Source organism: Labrus bergylta, chromosome 8, assembly GCF_963930695.1.
Source record: "Labrus bergylta chromosome 8, fLabBer1.1, whole genome shotgun sequence".
In the NCBI taxonomy this organism is placed as follows: domain Eukaryota; kingdom Metazoa; phylum Chordata; class Actinopteri; order Labriformes; family Labridae; genus Labrus; species Labrus bergylta.
Window position 1 is genome coordinate 29,870,218 of NC_089202.1, and position 27,075 is coordinate 29,897,292.

Sequence of the window (27,075 nt, forward strand, 5' to 3'; positions counted from 1 at the left end):
CTTCGTTGCCGGTGAAATACCAGAAAACCCCCAACTGTGGAGACGTTTGTGGATGTGTATTCATGAATTGTTTTGGTTTTGAGATGTTGCATCAGAAGAGCTCTGACCCTCGGACGCCTGCAGCATCTTTGAAGGATCTCTGGAGTGTTGTATTTCTCACATGTCCATCTCAGAGGACAGAAAGGCCTACTCTCCAGTCAGTTATGAGACCTTTATATTTCATCCAGATGTTGAAACAGAAATAGGCTCTCAAACGCCATTTAAAAAAAAATCTTTTTTTATATTTTACATTTTTAAATTCTATTTTATGTCTTGTAATATCTTCTGTATTATTTAAGTTGTTGCTAGTTCTGCTTTATTTCCTTGTTAATTGTTTAGCACCAATACACCAAGTTAAATTCCTTGTATGTGTAAATGTATTTGGCAATAAACCTTGATTCTGATTTAAAAAATGTTTTAAAGCATTTTAAAGTTTTTTGCTTATCATCTTGCAGGCTAATCTGACTAAGCATGTTAACTTTAATTCAATCACAGTCACCGCGTTCATTTTGGGTTCATAGCGCTGTAGTTAGACAGATTTCAGTTGACATGCGACAGTCGGTTAGTGAAGACAGATGGACAGACGCTCCACAGCAGTGGATCAACAGTACACTGGTAGTTAGTGTCCGTCAGAGGAATACTGATATGAGCTTACAGGACATTAAACTTGGACTTGGTCACCCTGGAGTGTAGCTGAAAGATCATCCAGACACAGTTCATTGAGGAGGAGGGGAGATTAACCCCGCCGTGTGCTCATTGGTCGTCAAAAGGTAAAGCATCTGAAGCATCACAATTCTGACCTTTTTCGTCATCTTGAGCTCAAAATGATTAATTAAAATCATGTTTGTAAATGTTCTTAAGTGTAATCAAGCTGTCCTTTTATTTACTTTTTATCACTATTTTCTGAAGAGTGAAGGAGAAACTGGGACAATCGTCCTCCTGCTTTTATAGATTTCCTAAAAATAAAGACTGAAATAAAAAAGATTGTTTCTCTAAACACACGAAAAGACAAAGCCAGTTAAAAGATGAAACGCATCATCAACTTACATTTCACGGATCAGAGATGAAAAGCTGTTCCACCACAAATACAAAATATAAAGATAGGAGAAGAGCCGCCATTATGAAAGCACTGATCAATACAGCTCAGCGACCAATGGGAGGCCACTCTGTACAAAGAGCAGATTAATGCCATGTCATGAAAACTCATCTTTGACAAGCACTCATGGAGCCACTCTGAGCTCATCCACACACATCCACAGATGGACGTGATGACTCAATCATTCATGACTCATTCATTCATTCTGTGTGTCTGAGACTCACGGTCATAAAGCCGTCCAGTAGACCAGAGTCAGGTTTGGGCGGAGCCTGCAGGCGCTCCATGGACCATTTCTCGATGATGGAGGCCACCTGGCTGTTCTCCGTGTTGAGGATCCTGAAGCCCGTCATGTTCACACCACTGTATCGATACGGCTCCACATCCAGAGCAAACAGATCCTGTGGAGAGAAACACATCGGGGACAGGTGTGAAATGTAACTCACATCTAAGAAGGTTGTGTTTAAAGGTCACATTGAAAATTCACATTGTTTCTCTAACTCTAACATGTGTCTCTAGTCTGTCTACAAACCCCTCAAAATTATTTTTAAAAGTCCATCCTCTCCGTCTTTTCCCTGTTCCACTTTTCAGAAAATGTGTGCTCAAACAGGCCGTTTGGAGATTTTCCCTTCATGACATCACAAAGGGCAGTGGCCCCTCCCCCAGGTGGGTGACACTCCCACAGCTAGGTGTTTGTTCTGCCCTCTGAGTCTGCCTTCTCACCGTAAACAATAGGGCATGGGGCGAGAAAGCATTGAGTACACCCAAGCCCTTCCAGAGAGGGGGCGTGGTCAGACACAGCTAATTTACATATTTAAAGGTACAGACACAGAAACAGCCTGTTCTAAGCAGGGCTGAAATAGAGGGGTTTATAGACATGATCAAATGGATATCATGATAGTTAATAATCTTGTCAAATATTTCACAATAAGCCGGTTTCAGGAAACACTAATCTTTAGTCCAGACCGTCCATACCATGCTGGACAAAACAGTCAACAGAAAGCAATAAAGGAAAAGCTGGCAGGAAAAAGGCCGCCATATGTGTCCTCAGTAGGGCTGCACTGTTCACTCTGCTGGGAGAATTAGGCTGTCAGCTCTGGAGCCCGGGTGCCAAACACAACAGTGGGAAATGACAAGAAACCCCTCTGCCTGCTCTCGCTGTACCGCCCCTCCCCCCTCCCTCATTCATGTTTGGATTTTACTTTTCATCTTTCAGAAGACACCAGAGGGATTTTTAATTATCTAAATTCTGCCACGCTGAACGTCTGCAGAGGAAATAAAAAAAATAAAATAAAAAATGAACGTTTAGATGTTTCATTTCAAACCCCCAAAATGATCCTTTTAGCTGCAGTGATGAAAAGCACAGACTGTTAAAAACCTGAATTATTCCATTTTCAAAAGAACTTGACATTAAAAAAAAAAAAAAGTAAAGGACAGGATGGAGGCGGATTCTCAGAGAGAGACTGAGAGTGTTTTTGATCCGCAGCAACAAGCAGCCTCTTCAGGATGAGAGAGATGGAGCCTCAATAAGAGTTTGATTTCCAGTCCAATCTTTGACCTGGAATATGAACTCATGCAGGCATGAAACCAAAAAGGACTCTCCACTGTGTGTGTGCGCATATACATGATTTTAGTTTTATTGTGTGGATGGAGGAGGGTAAATCCAAAGAAAACAAAAGACAAAGGTATTGACCCAATTTCTGTTGGCCCTACAGCCCTCTGCAAACTTCTAGATAGAAATTTAAAACACTTAAAGGTCACATATCCTCCTCCTCCTCTTCTTCAGTGTAAATAAGTCTCAGAGCTCCTCAAAATGTGTGTGAAGTTTCTTGTTCTAAATCCACTCTGATCCTGTATTTGATCATGTCTATAAACCCCTCTATTTCAGCCCTGCTCAGAACAGGCTGTTTCTGTGTCTGTACCTTTAAATATGTAAATGAGCTGTGTCTGACCACGCCCCCTCTCTGGAAGGGCTTGGGTTGGCTCTGGCTTTCTCGCTCCATGTCCTATTGTTTGCGGTGAGAAGGCAGACTCAGATGGCAGAACAAACACCTAGCTGTGGGAGTGTCACCCACCTGGGGGAGGGGCTACTGCCCTTTGTGATGTCATGAAGGGAAAATCTCCAAACGGCCTGTTTGAGCACACATTTTCTGAAAAGTGGAGCAGGCAGAAGACAGAGAGGATGGACTTTTCTCATCATTGGGGGGTTTGTAGACAGACTGGGGACATTTATTAGTGTTAAAAACACATGGTGAAGTGGATTTTGCAGAATATGTGACCTTTAAAGACCCTGCCTTTCTTTGTGTAACCTCATCACATATTTTGTCCTTAAAAAAAGTGATAAGATAAAGTGACCTTTAAGATGAATCTTCATATTAACTCCCACATTTTATTATCCATTTTATAAAGTAGGAATTTTGTATTTTCTGTGCAGGAATGTTCTATTAATAAACCAAAAGTGCAAAACTACAAAAAGGAAAAATAAAAGCATACAAAGAAAACACAGGAAAGAAAACGCCAGAGGAAGATGGAGAGCATTTCTTTAGAGCTAACAAAAATGCAAAAAGGAAAAAAAAAAAGAAGATTGATGTTTTTTGTTTCTTTTGCTGTGCAGAACATAAAAGAATGATCCAAGGTAATACATGTGAAATGAAAAGCTGAAGAAAATCAAGATTGAAGAGCAGCGGTATCAACAAAATCTACATGGGGGGATACTGAGGTCTGAGTGAGATCTGATGACAGAGTGAGTGTGCAGACACGCCTTTCTCTACTTACCAGTGTGGTGAAGATATAGTGATAATACTCTGTCATCATCCCCATGGCCAGAGCCTGAGAGAGAGAGAGAGAGAGAGGGGGGGGGGAGGAGGGAGAGATTTATAACGGCATAGAGAGGCAGATATAATATTTTGTCATATTCATCTGTTTGTGTGGCTGCAGAAGCATGTAATGTGAAGAGGCATATATTCTTCTACAGTGCTGCAGCCACGGGCTCAGAGATAAGAAGCAAACAGGCCGCAAAGAGAAAAACAGCTAAATAAAACCCAAGACAGGCTCAGTCTCCAACAGTTGGCATATGAAGGGAACACAGAGGATGTTGCATAATAATATAAATGTGGGACATCTGGGAAATTGACAAGAACATATATTAGGATGTGAGGCTACATGTATGCTAATGCAGCTCTGTTATAAAATGCAGAACTCCTGCTGGATTTAGGCAGTGCAAGAACTTAAAACAATGAACAAGAAACAAACAAATGATTCCAGCTTCAACTCCAGATAGAGTGTCACTAGATACCACTTTCATGATAAAGACGACACTCAGTCGTCCAATCTCTGTTCACACTCCTCCATTCAGAGAATAAAGTAATGATGTTAATCATCCAAATCAAGTTTGTTTGCAGGCGTTTTTTTGTTGCTCAAACATCCAGTAGAAACTTGTTTTTGCATTAAAAAGGAACCAGTCAACGTTGGTGGGGATCCAGATTTGGATGCTCCCGGGGAGATAATCCACATATGAGCATCTGGGGAGGAGTAGACCCCTGGGCAGACCCGTAACAGGCTCGAGGGATTACATGTGTCCCCCTGTGATCTCTCAGGAGGAGTCGCAGCTGGGGAGAAGGTCGTCAGGGCCGCTGTGCTTTTCGCTCCAAGTTAAGGCTGGGGTATCAGCATGATTGTGAGGGGAGTGATATGGTTAAAAATGTATATCATTAATGGTGAAAAATACAATATGTACACCTAAACAGTGTCACAAAGAAGAAAAATTTGCAACAACAGGAGTGAGTAGGTCTGCAGGATTCTGCTTAGACGGCACACGGCCACTTCAAAATACAACGCTCTGCAGGTGAAGAAAGTGAACGAGTCCGAGAGGAGAAAAAAGAAACTCAGGGGCAGGACAAAAGCAGGAGAAAATTAATTCATTTATCATCCAAAAATAAGGACATTTTTGACACAAATGTTAAAGATATATCAGTTAAACAGAAGTCATAGATAGTAAGAGTGGCAATGTTTTTTTTTTGTTTTTACTGACGTCTTCTTTTTGTTTTTAAGTGGACTAGAAATCTGTGGATAGAAGAGCTCTTATGGGAAAATAACTCTGAACACTGAAGGAATTCTTTACTCAAAAACATATACCTCCAGCGTTGAAAAATCATGCGGATAAAGAATGTGCAAAAAAAAACTGCAGTTCCTCTAGTGTCCACTTGAGGCTCGCTGCAAAAGTCGAGCAATCCCCATTAAGACCCATGTTAAAATATCGATTTTTAAAGCAGAATTAAAAATGTTTACAGACTGGTTTAAAAAACATTTCTGGTCTCTATGGCTCATTTCTGTATCGGTGAAACTTCACAGAGATGATTTTGATTTTAGGGCGCCTAATAGCTATTTGTAAATTAGCATAATTTGTATTCCTCATGCGGCTGAGTTGACTGACAGGTGGGCGCGTTGCAGCTGTATGCCAGGAGGCTTAATTCCCGCCTCAGCTCCACCTGTTTGTCTCTAAATGATCTAAAGTTAGCTTGAGCTAGCATTGTCTGGCTTCAAATCTCTTCTTCAAAAACCAATAGGTGGCATCACTGAGACTATGTCCGTGTTTTATACAGTCCATACTTAGCACCTGTAGAGGCAACCCGAGCTAATGCTAGCATCAGACCGGTTGTCAGCCCCTCCTGCTGTGTTGTGACTCGTCTTTATGATTCTTTCTGTCATTTAAAAAAAATTAAGAGACATCTGAGGAGACTTTGAAAACATCCTGAACTATGAAAACTGAAGGAATCATTACCAAAAAACAAGATGAACTCTTAGAAACAGGCTAAGCTTACGTTAGTGTTAGCGTCAGCTCAGCTTGCAGACCCCACTGAAGAGCAACAGAGACACTCTGATCTAAGACGGGAAACGGTTTTATTCAGCTTCAATCTTCACTTTTAAAAACGAAGTACAGCGTAAGAAATGTTTGAAGACAAAGTTATAGTTTTATGTAGTTCAAAGCTAAGTGGCTAAACGTTTATAAACTGAATGACGCACATAGGAGAGAAGCTCTTTATTAAAGATCTGCTCTGTCAGCTTCATTTTTCTCATTTCACGTTGATCATATTGATGTCATTTTACAGGATCGTAGTTCCTATGAGTCAGACTTTCCTCTTCTCTCTCTCTCTGTGTGATCGTCGCCCATCACACCGAGCGACAGTCGTGAGCAATCCAGGTTTGCTAACAGAGAGACGTACTCATTTACAACGTCACAAAGGCAATCCGTCTCTAAGTGCAGCTCAGGGATGAGATGTTTAAGTAGAAACACAATGTTCTGTGTTATTCTAGTATCATCCAGGCTGTGTGTGTGTGTGTGTGTGTGTGTGTGTGTGTGTGTGTGTGTGTGTCCTGCTGCTGTGTCAGACTCGTTTAACCAGCCTGAATCACAGATGAGGACTGTGGAGACGGTGATTAAACAGGCCGGGAGGATAATGACGGCTGTTGATTTCAGGTGGGAAACCTTGAGGAAGCTTCCAGCGTTTCTTCAGAGGTCCGTCCCACTTTAGCGCTGACTCACACGCTGTGATCGCCTGGACCTTGTGATGACGCTGATCGCTGTAAGCCTCTCAGAGACTCTGTGTCTATATTCTGATTTCTTTAATGTTTCTTACAGGCAATGGAAACAAATCAATGCAGGATCACATTGAGCTCAGTTATAATAACTGTTTTAAAATAAGTGATAAAGGATCTCTAGAGGGAGGAGAAACCTCATTGGATTATGGTGAAGCGTTTTAAGGTATTTTAAGAAACTCCATGCACCTTGGGATTGGACTGTATCCACATTAACTTTCAAGTTTTCACATCCCAACTCGAGGGGTCTCCTGAGGTAAAATGTGACGTAAAAAAAAACAATGAGGAAGTAGCCGACGAAGCAACAGAGTCCGCTATACGATGCTATAATGAGAATATCTGTCTTTATATCAGTGCTATGTGTAGGTGAAGAGAATCTCAATGTGAACTAAAGAGAGGAGAAGAACATACTGGAGAACAGGAAACATAATGCAGCAGGTTTATTAAAGTAGGGGTTCCCAAACTTTTCAGCCCATGACCCCCAGCATAACAGTGCAAGAGACTAGGGACCCCCATTGTCCCTGGAGGTGGTTAAAACATTTAACGCTGGGCACAGCCACGCACACTATTAGGCCTATCCAAACACTGGCGTTAGAAGACCACACAATAGCCCAAAGACCATCATGCTATTTTTTGTAATTCATTGTAAGAAACTACTTTTTTGTATGTATTTTCACAATAATATGCAATTTTAAACCATTTTCCATTTTTTACATGTTTTTGGAAGGAATGTCGCGACTAACCTAACAGTGATTGCGACCCCCACCTTGGGAACCACTGCATTAGTGCAAGGAGATCGTAGCAGTCCCCGTGCAGACAGTCTATGCACCCGACAGCAGTCACACAATATAAAGGTCACTCCCCCCTCCTATTGACTCGAGGTGAATTCTCCTGATAATATCCTGCTGCGTTCTCACATCAGCTCACTCGGACTTTCTGCGGAAACAATACTAGTGGTCTGACACGAGAAACTCCGAGATAAATCTGTTTGTTTGCGTTCACACATGCAGCTCCTCCTGGAAATATCAGGAGTTTATCAGGAATTTTCAGCAATTGTGAAAACCCTATAAGTGTCGACTTCACACCTTCACATCAAGCAGTTTGCATTATTTGCTCACCTGTTTCTGAAGTCTTTTTCTAACAGTACAGTTAAGGATAATGCAAAGTGAGCCGGGTGTTATTGTGAAACTGAGAGGCAACAAGGTGAGCAGGAACTCGACCAGAAGCAGAGCGGGGTCTGGTGTCACCCTGAACGGGCTCCTCCTCTTTAACAACCCGCTCACTTTACATTATCCTGCTCATTACACGGCTAAAAAATGACTATACTTCTTCTATTATTCACACTGCAGACTTGAGTCTTCATTCTTTAATGGACTGAACTCCGGTCAGCTCGTCGGTGAACATTTCTGCATGAGGCACAAAAGCGTATCCTCATTAATTATTAAAATCTCCAGACGCGCCGACAGGATCAGACAGGATCTTTGTTAACAAATGAGTTCAACATCAAACATCAAATAAAGGAAGGCTGTCAACATTTATTTCATGTTTTCTCTGCTGGAATCTTTGGCTATACCTGTACATGTGCATGATGGACACTGACGGTGATAATATCGTGACTATTGTGGCACTCACTGCTTTATATAAGAAATATTATACATCCCACTCCCTGTAGCATGAGCGTGTGCGAGCGTGTGTGAGTGTGTGTTTGCACGTATTGGACAGAACCCACATTGAAGCGAGCCGACTGGATGGAGAGCTGGGTGTCAGGCTTGCCGTCCCTCAGCCCTCTGCGACATTAACCACTCAATTAAAATGTATCAGCGTTTGAAAAACATGTTTAGCTGAGCGGTGGGAGCGCTGCTGTGCTTCTCTGTGTGTCTGACGGGCAGAGAGGAAGTCTGTTATGAACTCGTTTAAGTATCTGCTCATCTTTCTAATGCGTCTCCTCAGACAGCAGGAACACTCTGCAACACAGACTGTTTCACTGTGCTTTAAGGCGCCGTCTCTTTCTGTGTCCTGAAGATAGGAATGAACCACCTGTGTGTCTGAACACACCTCACTTAAGACAAACACACCCACTGGGGCTTTTTTTGCTGTGTACTCAGTGTGGGCACGGGGTGTTAAAAAGACAACTGAGTCAAGTGGAGAACAGGAAAGACTGCAGCGCTTTGGGAGGAGATTCTTGGCACCGGGCTTAAGAGACGACATGTGTTTACAATCTGAACCATAATATTCCTAAGAATTCAGGTGTTGAGTCCTTTAAGCTGCTTTTACCAATGAATCAGAATAAAGATAAGGATTTGAGGCCACTGTGAAACTTTAGCGTTAAAAGTTCTCATCAGAAATCCTTTTTAATGAATGTTTACAGATATTTTAAAGCTGATTTTTGTTTTTGTCCTCTGCAACAAACAAAGAATGACCATTTCTCACTCTTTATTAACGATGTCAGCTTGATTTCGTTCATGGTTTTTTATTCAATTTCACACTTTAATTATGTGTAATTCATGTAAATTATTCTTACACAGCTAACTAATACACACAGGGGCGTGTACAGACGTTTTTTTAACCAGGGTGGCCCACCTGAGGCTCTAACTCATGCAGGGTTGGCATGACGTTTGTGGGCACACACATGCAAATTACTTTAATTTTTAACCCTTTCTATCCCAACAAATGATTTAACTTGTAAGCAACACAATTTGGTAACGTAAGTCTTGTTAGCTTGATTCTTTGGGGACTCAAAAAAGAAGATGTTTGTGCAAAGTCACAAATTTAAATACTGTATCCTGTGTGCCTGTGTGTAGGCAAACATGTATGTGTGAGTTTTGCTTTGTTATTTTTATTTTTGTTTTGTTTTTTAATCTGTATTGCTCTCTTGTTTCATGTACAGCACTTTGGTCAGCTGTTGCTGTTTTTAAATGTGCTTTATAAATAAATGTGATTGATTGATTGATTGACTTCGAAAAATTGCATGCACGCTGTCTAACTTGCAATTTAATTAATTTATTGGAAATTTAGTCCATCGCAAAAAAATACGCTATTCATAAGTTTATGTTTGGAAATAATTACGGAAAACGCAAATTAATAATTTACAACTGAAAGTACGACCATTAGAATATCGAAAACAGCCAGAATAGTTAATTAGTACTTAAGTCCCGCCTCTAATTAGGTTAACAGCTAATCACAGATTTGGATTTTTGGGGTGGCACCAGGTGTGGCCAATCAGATTTCAAGAGGGGCCCCTGGTCACCCCTCTGGACACGCCCCTGTCTACAGATGTCACCTCTTATTTGAACTGTTTTGTTCAACAACAACAACATCAGTGGCCTCTGCTTGCCTTTGTTCTACTTCATCAGAAATCAGATTTATATCGATCACCTCGGCGACTTTGTTGTTCTCCTCGGTGTGTCTCTGCAGAATCTGGGCGGTAATGAAGAGTACTTTGGACCTGTGATTTATTGGTGTGTCATGTAATGTGAAAATCAAAACAGGACAGTTAAGTCTTTCATTACCTCCCATTAGCAGGGTTTCTCTCTGACATTATTAATGAAAGGAGTCCTTGACCTTCCCCGGCAATCTAGCGCTCAGGCATTGATTAAAAACCCTGGGAGAGTGACGGAGCGCTGGGGGGTGGGGGGGGGGTGAATCATGTTGTCTTTAATATTTGATAAATCCTGCAAGACGGGGAAATATGAAGGCCTGTTAATTGAGTGACTCGTTGCACACTTCCTCTTTTTTATTCCAAACGACATTTTTGGTCCAGCTGCGTTCAAAGCCTTTGTGTAAAAAATGGAGAAAAGAGCGCTACCTTTTTTAAACACCTCTCAGCACAAGCTGCAGGGTGAAGCGAAATCTTTAAACATGATCAATAAATTTGACTATTCTCCTCCTTGCAGGAATAACGACGACTGAGTCTTTTTACCAGAGTGTTTTTTTGTTCTTATCAGGACTGGGAATCCTCCAACACACACACCATCGAGGTAGATAAAACTAATTTATGAGCCGTATTAAAATAGCTTTTTGTGACTGACAGGTCCTTAAGGCGATGAGAGGCAGGTTTTACTCACTCAAACTCATTGATCCTCCTAAATCTATAGACTAAAGAGGCATGTCGTTTGTGAGGAGCTGTGACCAGTTTGCTGCTAAATTGAATCATTTTGGATTAGAAGCTCAAATCGTTGGTGTGCAGCATTCAGCCGGGTTTAAATGATAAATACTTTTTCTTTTTAAGGCCGGCCCTTCTCTCCATGCAGATCCTCTGAAAGGTCGAGGTGGGATTTGTTCATTAAACAGGCTACTCACTGGCGCTAACCACTGTACCACTGAGCAGCCCAGTAGTGTTGTGTGAAATGTTTTTTTCATTCTATTCTTATTTTTACTTTCGGTTGTTTCAGCGTGTCATTAAATTGTGTTTCATGAAAAGATTTTCCACTTTGAGGACTTTTTGTTAAATCTTTTTTTGTGTTTAGTTAAAAGTTTTAGCTTTTCATCAAATTCTTTTGCTTTTAATGAAATATTTTCTGCAGTTGACCTTCAGGGCCACCGTACATAACGTCCCCTTTTGGATCCACAGAGAGGATGTGAACAAAGACCGCTCGATGTGTCGGGGAGGGGGGGGGGGGGGGGTGCAGCGAGCCATTTTTTACAGCCTGCTATCTCAACCTTTTTTCTGTTTTGATATGTTGTAATGTAAAATATCCAAACCATCATCTTGTGATCATCATCTCAAGATTACCATCATTAGCAGATTAATGGCATTATTATCTGGAGATATCAAAGTAGTAGTTTTTCCTCTGATCCTAAAGGGGAAAAGTGTCATTATCTCAAGATAAAAGGCTTCTGTATTTCACGCTCTGTCCATCATGTGAGAGAGGAAAGATTCTCCACACACACACACACACACACACACACACACACACACACACACACACACACACACACACACACACACACACACACACACACACACCTGCTTTAGAATCCCAGCAGCCATCTCGTGGCCACAGTCAAAGATGATGTGGAACTCCTTCCCCCTCTTCATCTCCTTTAGCAGCGGTTTAGCATCCTTGGTGTCTGCAGGCAGCTGCCGGATCTTTAACCGGATGTTGTACCGGGACGGCGCCTTTATGAGTTCTTGCAACCGAATCAATCCTGCAGAGAAAAAAAAAAACACACAAAAAAAAGACTCTGAATGTTTCCTTTTGCTTTAAGAGTCGTTGCTATTTAAAAAAAAAACGGAGTCCATGCTCCATAAGTACAGCTCTGCTCCCAGGAGGACACTGCACTTTCTTTACAGTACATTTCAAACATATTTATCTTCCTGCAGTAATTGAGGTAACAACGGCTCCCGATTCATTTGGCAGCGGCGGTTATAATTAGAGCGCGGATAAGGAAGCTTGCAGGGTTTATTTCTGTTGTCGGTTCATTTCTAATGAAATCCATTTCTCTCTCCCGACACCCTCGCCCGCCCTTTCCTGCCATCCTTTATCCTAAAAAACAAGATTTTCTCCCTGTGTCCTCTTTCTTTGTCCTTTTTTTTTTTTGTCCCCCTTGATATTACCCATAATGCATGTAAACAGTCTGTCAGTGTCCTGGAGACTTTTCCTTTCTATGCAGCTGTGCAAACACGTCTACAAAAAACACAAGCCGACAAAGACACATATCAATACTGGAAATGACCTGACAGCATCCCTCATCATAGATCATAATGATTCTGTGCTCACTATTGATCCCTCTCCTCCTCATGCCGAGCGCTCTTTCTCTGTTTGTGTGAGAGACGTTTGTCAGGAGACGGACGTGCAACTTCAACACAATCACACACGTCTTCACTCTGACAGATGAAGTCTCACTATGAGGTTCAGGTTTCTCTTGTCAGGAACAAACTGATACAGCAAAGTATCACAACACTTGTTTTCTTTATAATGCATCGATTTCCCCCCACATCAATTTCCTTTTTTACCCCTTAAGTTCCTGTAATCCTCCGCCCCTGTAGATGTTTCTGTTTGGATGGTATAGTCTGGCTCTTTGAACCTAAAACAGCCGTGAGAACGTGAGAGATCAGCGGTGGTTGACTGACCAAGCGGCAACCTCTGATGTTGAAAAACGAACCCCATTGCAGAGGAGCAATGATAAACCCTGCAGTTTCTTCAGTGTCCACTTGAAGCTGACTAAAAAAAAAACAAGCGATTGGCCGGAAATTCCAAACCATTAGCATTATGCTACAAACACAGAAGCCTTAAATATCTGAAGGCACTCCCTGAGGATAAACTGTCGTCAGATCATGACTGACAGTTTCTAAGGAGGGAACTACTTGACACTGACAGAGTTTTTTTTAAGGGAAGAATGTACAACTTTGTTATGCCGGCCGTCCCGTCCATGTAAACACGGCTCTGACAACAACACAGCCAGCGGGACTCGAGCTTCTCCCTCATTGTAGACAGTCAGGACTCAGAGACACATTTACACAGGACAGTCTGGATCTCTGCTGTATTGATGTCACACATTCTTCCTTTAAAGATATTTCGGGGGACATTTTGCCAGCTGAAGAGAGTCAGGAAACTTTGGGAGGAGAGAGTTGGGAAAAGATCTGAGGTTGGATTTGAACCCACGATCGTGGCCTCTGTACATGGTGCATACAACATAACCGCTAGGCTATCCGGGCACCTTGCTGACAAAGATCTATAAACAGGAAATATATTTACTTTAAAAGAATCATGTGTATCCAAAAGAATAGACTGCAGGATTATAAAAAAAAATCACCCTGATTAAAAATGTCTTCCCAACAAACAAACAGTGAATGTTCAGATCTTCTTTATTCTCTTTTTAAATCCTCCTCTGCTCGCCCACTCCAACTGACTGCAAACACAGCTATAAATATCATCAAGTGTCATCCTGGTTTTAAGCCTCTACATAAAGACAGAACAGTGGATAGAGACAGAAGTCAGGGAGGGAGAGACATGCGGGGAAAAGAGCCACAGGCCGGATTTAAACCCGGACTGCAGCCTCTGTAACGGGGCGCCCCCATCATGTTTTCTTATTCACACAAAGATTAAAACTAATTAAACGAATACAAGATCATTCAAAAATACAGCTGATTGTAATACAGAAGAAAATAAAAAATAAATATGCAAAGTGTCTCTTATTTTACACTCCTGTCTGTCACAGTGAAAACACACACACACAAAAAATCAGTATTGTTCCCTAAATCTCCAAACACACACACCGACATCAGCCTGAACTGTGTGTGTGTGTGTGTGTGTGTGTGTGTGTGTGTGTGTGTGTGTGTCTACAGGCCACTGCGTCCCCAGCTGTCCAGCCCATGGCATGATTTGTTTACTTCCTGCTTCCACTTGACTGCAGTGCACTGTGGGAAACCGGCTCGCCGCGCAGCCGGGGCGTCAGCGGCGTGTTGCTGGTTTTCATTACATCAAACACTCTGGTGGCACGCTGCTGCTGCTGATGATGATGATGATGATGATGATAACCTCAGAGTGTCGACCTGCAGCATTGCGTTTTGAAAGATCACGTAACAGAATGTCTCCTCGGCGGGGACGAGACCTCGACACATCGCTTTCAACTTTATTCAACTGGGTTACCTCATGTCTCATCCAGCGGTGTGAAAACACTGAAAGATGATCATATCACAGTCTGAGTCGGAAAGGGGAGGAGCTTAAAGAGTGAGGACAGCTTGATTGGAGTCATTGTGAGTATTTCAAATCTTAACTAAAACCTTTAAATTGTAAAGATGTCAAGTGTTTTTTTTAGCTAGATGCTAAATATGCTGACTCATTGTTGGCAACGTAGCACTACCATTGGTTCGGGGTAGAACCCTTGACTTATGGGGGGGGTAGTGTGACGGCCTTAGGGTTGGCCTCTAAGCCTTTTGGTTCTTCCTCGCTGGCCTTGATTTCCTCATTGCAGGTAGATACGGGTGGAGTCTGAGAGTAATGCAGCACACCTGAGCAGGTGGCTATAAAGCAGATTCTCTCTCTGCAGACTGCCTTCAACATGTGTTTGTATTGTATCGTGTTGTAGCCTTTATCCAAATGCTGTCCCGTCACAGCCCTCTCTGCTCCGGTCTGTCTTGTCTTGTTCTGTTTAGCAGGACGAGCAGTTAACAGTAACCCTGACAGCCGTTATTTGAGCTGAACATTCTGTGCCGACTTCTGCTGGACATGGAGAAAACCCCCATGGGGGAGTGAAACACTTTGAGTGCAGGCCGGTGCACGGTGAGGGTAGAGTGCGCACATTCAGCCAGTGAGGCATTTTATTGATCGACGACCGTTTAGGACGCCCCTCGATTTGCCAGGCAAACGGCAAACTAACAGGTGTTGTATCGATGGAAGGGGACTGCTTCATATTTAACAGATTCTACCCCACGAGCAGAAACGTGCTCAAACTAGGATCAATATTGGAGATGCTTTTGAAAAATGGAGAGAGGTTAGAACACAGAAAGGTTTACAGACCCATGCAGAGCTGGATAAACACTGAAGCTTCAGAGTCCACCACATGGTGACCTGAGTGAGCATCCACTCTAGAGAGGAGGGGGGGAGTTACAGATTTATCCTTTAATACACTCTCTCTCTCTGTCTCTCTCTCTCTCTCTCTCTCTCTCTCTCTCTCTGTCTCTCTCTGTCTCTCTCTCTCTCTCTCTCTCTCTCTCTCTCTCTCTGTCTCTCTCTCTCTCTCTCTCTCTCTCTCTCTCTCTCTCTCTCTCTCTCTTTCTCTCTCTCTCTCTCTCTCTTTCTGGACAAAGGCTCAGAATCTGATGGAAACTGTCTTGTTTATAATATTCACAGACAACCTGCATCTCAGATGATCTAAGATGCACTAAGATGACTAAAAAAATAAAAATAATTCAGAGGACAGGAATGTGTTCCTCGTTGACTCCAGTTGATGGCCTCTGATTTACTGTGCATGACAGAAGGACAGGCGAGGGGACAGATGGACCCACGCTGATCCATTTAGTTCCCCCTATGATTTCACTGAGGGGGGACACACCATGTGGAACAAACTGGTGATGTGCCCGAGCAGTATGAGTGGAGGTCCTCCAACACGGCTGCAGCCTTTGCCATGAATTACATCGAGGTTGGAGACATTCATGTTTTTATAAAGTCCGGTGTCCAGTTGCAGCAGATCTGTGTAAGTTCTGTCTCAAGTTCTGAAGTCCACACCAACCCTTTCTGTAAACTAGTTAGTAACTTATGTTTAGTCCTACTAAGAGCTAGGTTTAAGATTTTAACTTTAACTGCTCATGCTGGTACTAACTCAGCCGGTGCGACACCTTTAGATGTAATTGTCCTAAATTAGCAATTATGTTCAAACATGGTTACGTTTAAATTCATGCAGCTTGTGTAACTCAGAGCAGGCTCTAAAATGTCCTCAGAGGATCAAAGTCAAAAGTGTCCCTCTGAAGGACATTTAGACCGACTGTTTGAGTCCAGAGCAAACTGAAGCTCACCTCATATTTGGAGACGATCAAACTGAGATCATTCTAACTTCTTGTCAAAGCACAATAGAGTCAAAATAATGAACATTAACTTTGCTCCAAGGTGTAAATCAGTTGGATGGGGAATGCCTCTCTGTTCTGAGTCTGCAGCTTGTCGTCGGCCATGTTGGCTGCTTCACTTCAGCCATGTGGCTCCAAGTTCTCCCTGACATCCTGATATAAATATTTCTACCATGGACTGTATATAAACATGGACAAAGTCTGAGCGACGTCCCCCATTGGTTTCTGACGGGCTGCTTTGGAAGCCCATCCATTGTGGCCGCCATATTGGAAATGCTGACTCTATTAAAGTATCCAGGCAGAGAGGCGGAGCTGGGACGTGCATTGAGCCTCCCGACAAAACACCATGACACATCCACCTGCTGTCTGTTGTCATTTTAAAGTGTGGGGGTGTCTCAGGATGGAGTACATTATGCTGAAAGAACAACACTGAAGTGGCACACGAAGCAACAGAATCTAAATCTATGAGGCATTTATATCTGAGTATATCAGCGGTATGTTTAACATTTTCAAGGTCAACAAAGAGCGGACAAGAACATGTGAGCAAACAGAAAACATAATGTAGCTGTTTCATTATGCGCATGGAGATCCGGTCAGGCGTTTGCAGAAGTCCATGCCTCCCATTGGTCTAAGAATATAATTTTCCTAACCACTCCCACTCGCTTGAATTTTTCTGAATTTTTCCTGCTTTGTTCTCACATCAGCTCACCGTGACTTCATGAGAACAATTCACAAGTCGGTGTGAAAAATGTGTTCACACTTTGAGCTCACTCAGATGAATCGTGTGCATGTGTGAAATCACCAAAGGACGTAGTAAGGGCTGAATTGGAAATTTGCATAATTATAAGTGTGTGTGTGTGAGAGAAGTGTGTGTTTGTGTGTTTTATTTGACTTGAGTCCAATCTCATACGAGAGCTTGATGTTGCGTGAGCTGTCTTTGGGAGAGAGAAACAGCTTCCACTGCTGGAGCAGCAATCTGTGTTTTACGGTTAGTTAGTTAACATCGATAAAAGCAGCAGACACATCTGAGTGCTGCACTCGCTCATCATAAACACATGTCAGAGCACCTCTCTCTGCCTCTGCCGCTCGCTCCACAGACATCCCCCCCCCTCTCCATTCTGCATGGATGCATTCCTCCTTCATACCTTTCCAAAACCTACAGGCCACAGCCCACTGGGAGAGTGGAAAGGGAGATTTCTGGAGTGCTAGCAAAGAGGGTTGTCAGCACTGATCAGTATTGACGGCGTTTAATGCGCGGCGACTGCTCTAGGATCCATATTTAACTCTGCATGAATATTTCATCCCCTCTAAGCGTTTATTAGGGGGCCGTCTGGGAGTCTCCTGAGCGTAAAACAGATCGGCCCGCCTGTGATAAATATCCTTGTGAGGGAACGGCCCCTCAAGCCTCCCCCTCCCCCTTTGAGAGCATCACAGGCGACAACGAGGAACAGCTCCTTTTTACTGGGGCTGCTCAATCATCATCGTCCTAAAAGACGTTTAAGTGATCCCCCCAGACAGACAGCCGGTCTGCCGCGCTGCATGATGGGAAAAAATGGCTGATGAGTCACTGAGCTGCAGACTTCTCAGGTCAAGGTTAATGTGACCCCCCCGCCACATCGGCTGGCTTATTTATGTTCAATTAAACGCTCAGAACACGTTGGAGAAAGATTAAAGCCGGCGTGCGGTCAAAGGTTCCAGCAGTTGTGCGGGAATGTGGAGGCAGAGCGTGCACGCTGCTCTCTCGCTGTAAATAAGCCTCTGCAAACGTGCAAATGTGGGCCAGTCTGCAGCAGCAGAAACTGTCTTTGTTATTAGTTACACCAAAGTTTCTCCCGGCACTAAATCACTCGTGCTGAAAAGTGTCCGTTTCCTCGAGCCAGCACTCAATTTTTCTGCAATTAACTCCGCCCTTTACGTATCTCCTCTTCCCACATGGTATAGCCGATAGAGAACGGGCATGAAAAGTTCTTCTTCTGCTGCGAAAATGAGTTCAAGTGATTCATTTGAAAAATGGGAACAAATAGGTTTAGAGACTATATGTAGCCCGGAGACAAATCAAACGCATATAAAGGGGGAGTAGCGAGACAAATAGGTCCCTCAGCCGGCTCTCAGCGGGTCTCCTCCTCCTCCTCCTCCTCCTCTGCCTTGTTCCTCCTTTATTCACACATTTAATCTAAATATATATATATATATATATATATATATAGACACATGTGTCTGGAGCAGCATTATAATGAGTAATGGTTATACCATGTAGTCTTTTTACATCTGAACCATCTGAAATATCAGCACACTCCTGCCATGCTTTTTCAACATCATTTGAAATGAGTTTATAATTTTTGTCATGATTGGGCAAAATATTAGTAATACAGTCTGTTTAGGTTCATATTATTTGATCTTTTTTATGAAGAAGAGATAAAAAAAAGTTGGATTTAGTCTTTGGTGCATGTATTCAATGTGTCTCCGCTGATCTGAAGGTTTGCTGCAGAGGATGTTAAATTCAACAGAGGAAGAAATCAGGAGGATTATGAGGTGTTTTCCGACCAAACAGTTCTGGTGACTTTTTAACTTTTTGAAGAGGAACTATCCACTATGGGAGTTCCCTGAGAATTATACACAGCATGGTGACTTTTTTCTGTCTGCATACAAACAAGCAGGAGCTAAAAAGGTTCCTTTAAACGGGGTTATAGGAACTAAAATAGTTTATACTTCCTGCAGTGCGAAACCAGTTAATAAAAGGAGGAGGGTTCCAACCGTTCCTAGAACTATGAAATAGTTCCTGCGATCCGAAAAACACCTTTTGTTGTTGTAGTCTACCTACTCCCACTTGGTTGTTGGCTGGAACTGTACTGCACATGTGCGAAAAACCTCCCTTTTCAGAGGAACTGCGTATTATCAGCTAACATGTCGAGAGACGTTGCTGTTTTTTCAAAGTTTGCACTCTGGAGACGGTTTTCAGGCATCCCAAACGCCGTCGACTTGGAAACAAACAGCTGAAATGTAACTAGCTTACTGTTTTTGGCTAAAATCGTCGAGTAATCAGGGCCTTATATTCTTTATTTTACACCGTGCAGCTGTGGCTCAGACGATCAGGGGTTCGATGCCCAGCTCCTGCAGCAACATGTCTGATGTGTCTGCAGAATTTGTCTTGATGAATTAACAAAGGAAAAGGAACTATCTGCACGGACTTCTGCATCGTCTCAACTTCATAACATCAAGCTAGAACAACAACATCATTGCATTTCCTGACTTCAAAATAAAAGCCCTTCCTGTCAAATCATTAACATTAGCAATGTGACACATATTAGTGCAAATAATGTAAATAGTGTGTTTTAACTTCTCGTTATGAACTTAATTGACTTAGTGTAACATTTAACACATAATACTGTTACCTTTAAGAAAACCATTCACAACAAGGTCTAACCTGCAGTGTCCTCGAGCTCATTGTTTTGAAGTGAATTGAGGTCAAGTGATGTAAATGGACTTGAGCTTGTATATTTATTTTCTCGTCTTCTGACTACTCAAAGAGTTTTCACACCGCAGGTCACACCTACACATTCACACACTGATGGTAGAGGCTGCTGAGTAATTGACCATCAGAAGTAACTACTCCATTCACACACCGCTGACAAAGCAGTGGGAGCAACTTGGGGTTAAGTGTCTTGCCCAAGGACACACCGGACATGTGGCTGCAGGAGCTGGGGATCGAACCCCTGACGCTGAACCACAGCCGCCCCAAAGAGGTAAGACACGACGAGTTAACAGAGCAAAACAAGTATGTATATAGAAACAAACACGGCCCCCCTAACACAAGGTGCAGTACAGAAACACAGACAAACAATACATAAATACACTTTTTTCTTTCTGTAACTTTTCTCCTCCTTCCCCCTGAGCTGGATTTCATGAATAAATATTCAGATCAGGGCGACTTCATCGTTAAACACAGTAAGAATCACTGTGACCTCACTAAAAACAGATGCATGTTTCGTCGATGTTGTTAGTGCTTCTGTTAGTGACACGACAGTACTCACTCATGCACATTATTCCCTCCCTGCCTCGGTGTATCCAAAATATACAAACGCATGTTGAATACTGAGAGACGCTCGACTTCACCTCAGCATCACATCTGGCATGCCGTGTGCCGTCTTCACACCCCGTCAGCGCACCATCCAGATGTTGTTTTCATAAATAAACTGTCACCATCGACGCCACAAAAGCAGCTAAAAGGCAAACAGGAGAAGAGCGGAATACAAGGACGGTATTCTTCATGCAGGCCTCGTCTCTGGGGGAATCACCTCGTCCCATTCCCGAGTATATAAGGGGGTTCATGAGCCTGCGCTTTGTCCCACACAGAAACATGCAATCCTCATTTCAAATTAAAGGACTTAAGGTGGCCACAACTGGAGATTTAAAAACAAATTCAGTTGATGACAAGAGATGGTGAGGGCTGTTTGTGACACTGCAGCTGTTTCTCTAACAGGTGATCAGATATTTTAAAGGGTAAATGCTTTGACCATAGGCTGTATAGAACATGAACGTAGTCTCAGTGACATCACCCAGTGGATACTGAATCACACAGAGACATGTCACTAGGAGAGTGTCACCAGCATTTCTTTTAGTGTTTTTGAGGCGCATAACATTTAAAAATGTTTCAACTTTTCAGCTCAAGATGCAGGGTCGCAGCACTTGTCAATGTCACTTTTGGACAAAGCAGCCGATCAAATCAAGTTGGAAGATTTACCTCCACTTTTTATGACATTTTCTTCCCTTATTGTCTAGGTGCAAAGCAATGAAAAGAGCTGTGTTTGTTTGAATTCTTTTTCCCTACTTGTTTTATTTGGTCGCTCGTACTGTATGCACGCTCAGCAGGCACTCCCAGCTTTTTCTTTCCCCAGATGTGCACTCACCGTATTAGAAATTATATCCGAGTGACAGACAAAGAGCTGGAGCCGAGGTGGGACGAGTTATAATGATAATCACCATGTGGTGGACTCTGAAGCTTCAGTGTTTATCCAGCTCTGCATGGGTCTGTAAACCTTTCTGTGTTCTAACCTCTCTCCATTTTTCAAAAGCATCTCCAATATTGATCCTAGTTTGAGCACGTTTCTGCTCGTGGAGCTTATTAGAAACATGCAGAGGCTTTTTAGGTCGGGTACAATCACTTCTATCTGAACCACTTCTCTTGTCTGCTTCCATCGCTGCAACACCTGTTGACCTGATAACTGCTCTCATATCTGGCAAACAGAGGGGCATCCAAAACGGCCGTGTGGGGGGTCACCTTAAAACCGTCTACCTTCTCTGGTCCAAACAAATCCAGAGCATTCAGGAGCAGAATCTAAAGTTAGAAGGAGGACATACTGGCTGCTGCATTGTTGTCAGAGAAGCCAGCACTTCAACATAGCATGTTTCCTTAATGATCAGATAGTAAGATACCTTTATCATCTCACTCACTACACATCTCACTGATTGGACCTTTAAGAAGCTAAAGCAAATATGTCAGCACTAAAAAAAGAAACACTGGGCAGCTGGAGGCCCAATGTTCTAATCTTCTTATTAAAACTCGGCGTCTTCTCTCGATGTTTCTGTTGGACCTCTTGTGTAATTAGCTCGCTGTATCTGTTAGTGATGTGACTCAATTATTCCTGTTTGTACCAGAATCCAGTCAATGTTCTGGCAATTTCTTGTTGCCTAACAGAGGCACATTTTTAGTCCTTAATTGATTAATGCCCTTTTGTTTCACTCGGGTACATTTGCCATTGATTCAGCTGGTGGCCTAATACATTAGAAGCAGCAGAAAAAACAAAACGAGCTGATTTAACAATACCATCCAATTTTCCACTCACTCAAAATAACACAAACATAAGAAAAATCAAACGGAGGGTCAGAGAGAGAAAACACTGCGGCAGCTTCCATTAGCATTCCAGCGCTGCAAAAAAAAGTGGGATTAGCGTGGTGAATTGTGAAGAGTCAGTGAGCCCTTCTCTAAACAGGCTGTTGAGTGGAAGTCGAGCGTATGATGGGACTGGGACTGCTGGTGTGGAGACTCCCAATCTCACACACACACACACAGATGAAATTGAAACAGATTACTGTAGGGGTCCTGGGACTCTCTGAAGTACACAGAGAGGACTCTCACTGGTGGAATATATATAGTCTCTTTATCCAGAGCAGGCACACTCACATGGTTTTATGTGCTGCAGATACAGTTTGCTGTAAATTCTCAGATGGTGGCCCCCCAGCACCAACTGTGCAGAGGCCCCTTTGTTTCGGGTTTGGGGAAAGAGTTTGCCTAAGAGTGCCAAATGAATCACATTTTTGAAGGGCCTAAGCATGCTCATAAACTCATGAAACTTTCCACAGAGAGATTTAGGGTCCTTCCACACCCCTACCTCGGTTGCAGTTGTTGCATATTTCCTTTGGGTCTTTTTATGTTCACAGTGCAATATTGTAAAGCTGGCTAACACTAACGCAGGACTGTCCAGTCTAGGACATTGGTTCCTCCTGTTTCCCATTTGGTTCCAGTCTAGCACATTGGTTCCCAACAGGGGCGTGTCCAGAGGGGTGGCCGGGGTCCGCATGGGCCTGCCTGATTGGCCACCCCAGATGCCACCTCAAAAATCCTAAACTCTAATTGGCTATTTGCCCTGTCAGAGGCGGGACTTATGTCAAAACTGACCATGAAGGCTTTTTTTTTTTCAAAAGGCTGCTACTATAGTTTTCTTTACCAATTAGACAGGATAAATATTTGATATTTATTTATTGTGTGTATACGTGTGTGCGCACATGTCACACTTCAGGCTACCCCAGCAAAGGTCAAAAAAGTCTGGACACGCCCCTGATTCCCAACATGGGGTCTGGGCCTTCCTGTGGGGTCTGCAAAGATCTCAGAGCCGACTCATAGCTCTGAGTTTGTCAAAATTAAATATGCACATATTAACTAAAATAATGGCAACACACTGACTGGATTTTTTTATTCGAAGGTCTGCAGATAAAATGAAGTTAAGAATGCTTGAATGTTTCCTCACTGAGAAACCATCAGGATGCTGAGTCAGCAACTTCACTTATAGTCATGATAATTTTAACAACATGTTTCCCTCTCAGGCTGAGGTTCAGTATGAACATGAAGACTGACAGGCTTGACCTCAAAACGGCTCGCTACAGTTTATGGTGGTCGTAGAAAATGTACCAGTCATCAAGACACTTCTGGAATAATCATTTTCATCAAAGAAATGAGGCTTCGAATGCAATTAAGGTGACCTGACACAAGTGTCTCTGACTGAACGGAGGTGCTACCTCTGGAAACATTATAACTTTCACACCACCTTCTCCACTCCTACGTCTCTTCTGCTGCCACTATACTTTAAATTCCCATTAAGATCCCACCAGGATTTTAACAAAGACCAGAATGCTTTCCGTCTGAATACAATTTACAATACAATCTTAATCATTTCCCTGCATGGCTTAAAGGCTTTATATGTGATTTTTTGATCCAGCAGATGTCGCCCTTGAGCACCAGCATGAAACCAAAACAACTGGCGCTGCATTGTTGTGTTAGCATGCTAATGCTAGCGATCTTTATTATGCTGGTATCTTCACACTGCATGTAAATTTACCTGAAATGAGCGTGATCTAGAAACACAGTTAAGCAGTGAGTACAGTATGTTATTCTTCTTTTCTCTAGTCCCTCAATTAAACAACTTTTATATGCAAGGGGAGGAGTCAACCGGCCGTCCGGGCGATGTAAACAAACTGAAGGTAGGATTCTGAAAACATCACAGACAGTGGGACTCAGGTGTTACACCCATTGTAGACAGTCATGACTCACAGAGTTATTTTCAGAGGATATACTTGATTTATATTTAAGTGTGAAAAATCACATATGAAGCCTTTAAATGACCACGTTGGACTTGCACCATGCAGTCATAGTGAACATGCTGTCAGGCTGATCTTTCTTCAAATCAAGAAAAAATGAAGGATAAGAATCCAGGAAAAGTTGTGCTACTGAATTGTGTTCCTGTCCATTTAAATGTTGTTATTGTTGCTGTCAGGTGTTTCACAAACTGTTTCTGAGATTGACACGCAGAGAGGAGCTGAGTCACAGCAAATGAAGATGTTTTCTACCCAGAGTATTACAGCAGCTTTTCCCCCGTCACCTCCGGCACGGCCTCAGGATGCTGCTGCCATGGAAACCAGGCTTTGAACAGAAAGGGTTTGACTTTACTGTTGAAGAATATATTACACCAGGTTACCTACCACAGTCACATTGGTATTATGTTCTTTTTCTTCTGTCCTGTATTCTAGTGTTTGATTGCACAGTTAAAGGAGATTTTAAATAAACATTTGTTGTGTGATTTTATGTGACAGTTATACTTGAACTCATTGATTTTGAGCCGCAATATTTACGCCTCCGTGACGTTTCACCTTCAATCTGAAGGTCATGGAGGCGTAATGGGAGGACAAAGTGACCCCCCCCCCCCCCCCCCCCCCCGTATCATCTTCGGAGGCGAGATGGTTTCAGCGGAGCCAGCGGGGGAGTGCAGTGCTGTGTGTGTGTGTGTGTGTGTGTGTGTGTGTGTGTGTGTGTGTGTGTGTGTGTGTGTGTGTGTGTGTGTGTATGTGTGCATGTCTGACTGTGTGTGTATGTGGAGCTTCCTGTGAATTCACAGACTTGGACACCAATATTACGCCGTCACAGAATCAATATTAAGTACAAAGATGTGATGACGGCTGAGCTTAGTTCCAACACTTTCTGAAAATCCACAGTTAAAAATCTACACAGCCCTGCTGGAGTCATCATTCAGTCATTCATAGATGTGTCTCCTCCAGCCAATGACAGCTTGATTAGCTTTTACCCGCGGACGTGGAGGTGGCCATGTTGGACAGTCAGGTGACAAACACCGGTGCTTGTGCTAGCGTGTGTTAGCTTGCAGTGTAGCTACAAGCAGTAAACGTGCACACTACGTCCTGCAGGGAGTGTGCGCTTCAAGGGGAGATGAGCCCAGGAGGAGGAGGGGTCCAGTTTGAATGTTGCTATGAACATTTTTCCTGACTCCACCTTCAACAGTTTCTTCCCCCAGGCTGTCACTGATGAACGCTAAACAGTCACAGAGTGTCAGCGGTGAAATAACTCTAAACCAACCGTCACTGTGAATATACAGTATGTATATATATATTATTTAATTTAAATTATAATATACGCACCCTTATTTATGTAAATACTGTAATTGATATCTTCATTGACCCATCTGTCACATATCTGCATTTTACTCATCATGTTATTTCAGCATCTGTTGCACTCTTCACCACTGCACTGTTTCATATTTAGTCATGTAAATATTAGTCTTTTCTTATCATGTTTATTGTTGATATTTAATGTTGTACCTGTACATAAGAGAGCACAGTTCACCCAAGTTAAATTCCTTGAGTGCGTAAGCATACCTGGACAATAAATCTGATTCTGATTCTGAACATCGATGGAGCCTGCTGGCTTTGAGAATTTTAAACGATGTTTCCCTATAGGAGACCTCCAAAAACAATGTGAGGTCTTGTATACCGGTGTGACAAATACTCCTGATTTTACGGTAAATATTTGTAACACTTTTTTGAGACTGCTATAAAATCTTTATGAACTTCTGCAGCCCCCCTCCTGCAGAGCTTGACTGCATGGTAAGGTTTCTGCATTTTTTGTGTCCGCGGGTGTCGGAGGCTTTGATTGAATTTTTTCACACCAATAACGGCCTTTTTCCTTTTTCTGTGGCAGACTGAAGCATTATGTAACCTAAAAATCCACAGCAGCAGCAGCAGCAGCAGCAGCAGTCATGGCCGCCATCACTAAAGACAGTTTTGTTCAGTGTGGACTCCTTACTGTGAACATCAGAGAGAAACAAGCTCTGTGTGAGCCAGTGTTTTATTGCACACACGAGCCTGTTCTCCCTTATGGCCTAATCAAACTTTCTGCAGCAGTGGGTAGCAGCAGCGGCGGCGTTCAGGTAGTCGTACGGGTGTTATGGTTGGCTGCGAGAGCTATAACACATGCTGCTGCCATCTCAGTTTTGCCATTATAAAGTTGAGCCGTTAGAGGAGTCCCATTATGGTTATTGATTTGCTTGTTTGCGCCCCGCTTGGTGGAGAAAACAGCACAAAGAGAGAGGTTGTTTCCTACATCTTTTATGTCCCCATTTCCAAACACAGGCGCGCTTTAGAACAGCAGGTGGGGCGGTCGGGATAAGGGGGGGGGGAAACCCCAGGAGAATTATATGATAATATAAATGTTCTGCTGCACTGACTCTGCTCCGTAATGTTCCTCTCAAACCGAAACAAGTTAAAAAAAAAACAAGATTTAAATGAGATCATGTCTGAACCTCCTCAGACGACTCCAGTCAAGACCTGATTCCCGCTCGCCCTCTCCGCTGCTCCATCAGTGCTATCAGATCACCTGTGTTAATGGTGACAATGAGAAGCCGTTTGTGGGTCAGGCCAGGATCTCATTTCCCATCTCCAGGACAGAAAAAATCAAGCCACCATTAACCCCATAGTGAACCAGCCATGTCGTCTTTACAACTTAATTAACGGAGGTGACGGGATCAGCCGCGATCAATTCCTCCCTGCAGACGAGACCTGCAGGGCAAACTAAGTTTTACTTAAAGGCGGGGACGAGCACGTTTCACACAGGCCTGCTTTAAAGGTGTTAGAGGATTCTACTGCTGGGAAGGAATATGGGTTTATAAAGTCTTTTTTTATTCTCGATTCTCAAGTTTGAAAATACTCAACACTCAGAGGTTTGGGAGGTTAAAAGTACAGACATGTGATCTTATGTTATGAACTGTAGGGGTTTGAAAAGTCT

General features: G+C 42.8%; 1 protein-coding gene across 3 annotated transcripts in view; it reads right to left on the reverse strand.

Annotated features, from left to right (window-relative positions):
- Positions 1-27,075, reverse strand: part of grik2 (glutamate receptor, ionotropic, kainate 2) — a 244,756-nt gene that overhangs the window by 123,922 nt on the left and 93,759 nt on the right. For all 3 annotated transcript variants that reach the window (XM_065957485.1, XM_065957487.1, XM_065957486.1), the window contains 3 exons: positions 11,694-11,875; positions 3,908-3,961; positions 1,360-1,533 (listed from right to left, as the gene is read on the reverse strand). In XM_065957485.1, the coding sequence (XP_065813557.1) occupies positions 1,360-1,533; positions 3,908-3,961; positions 11,694-11,875 (410 nt within the window). The remainder of the gene's footprint in view (positions 1-1,359; positions 1,534-3,907; positions 3,962-11,693; positions 11,876-27,075) is intronic.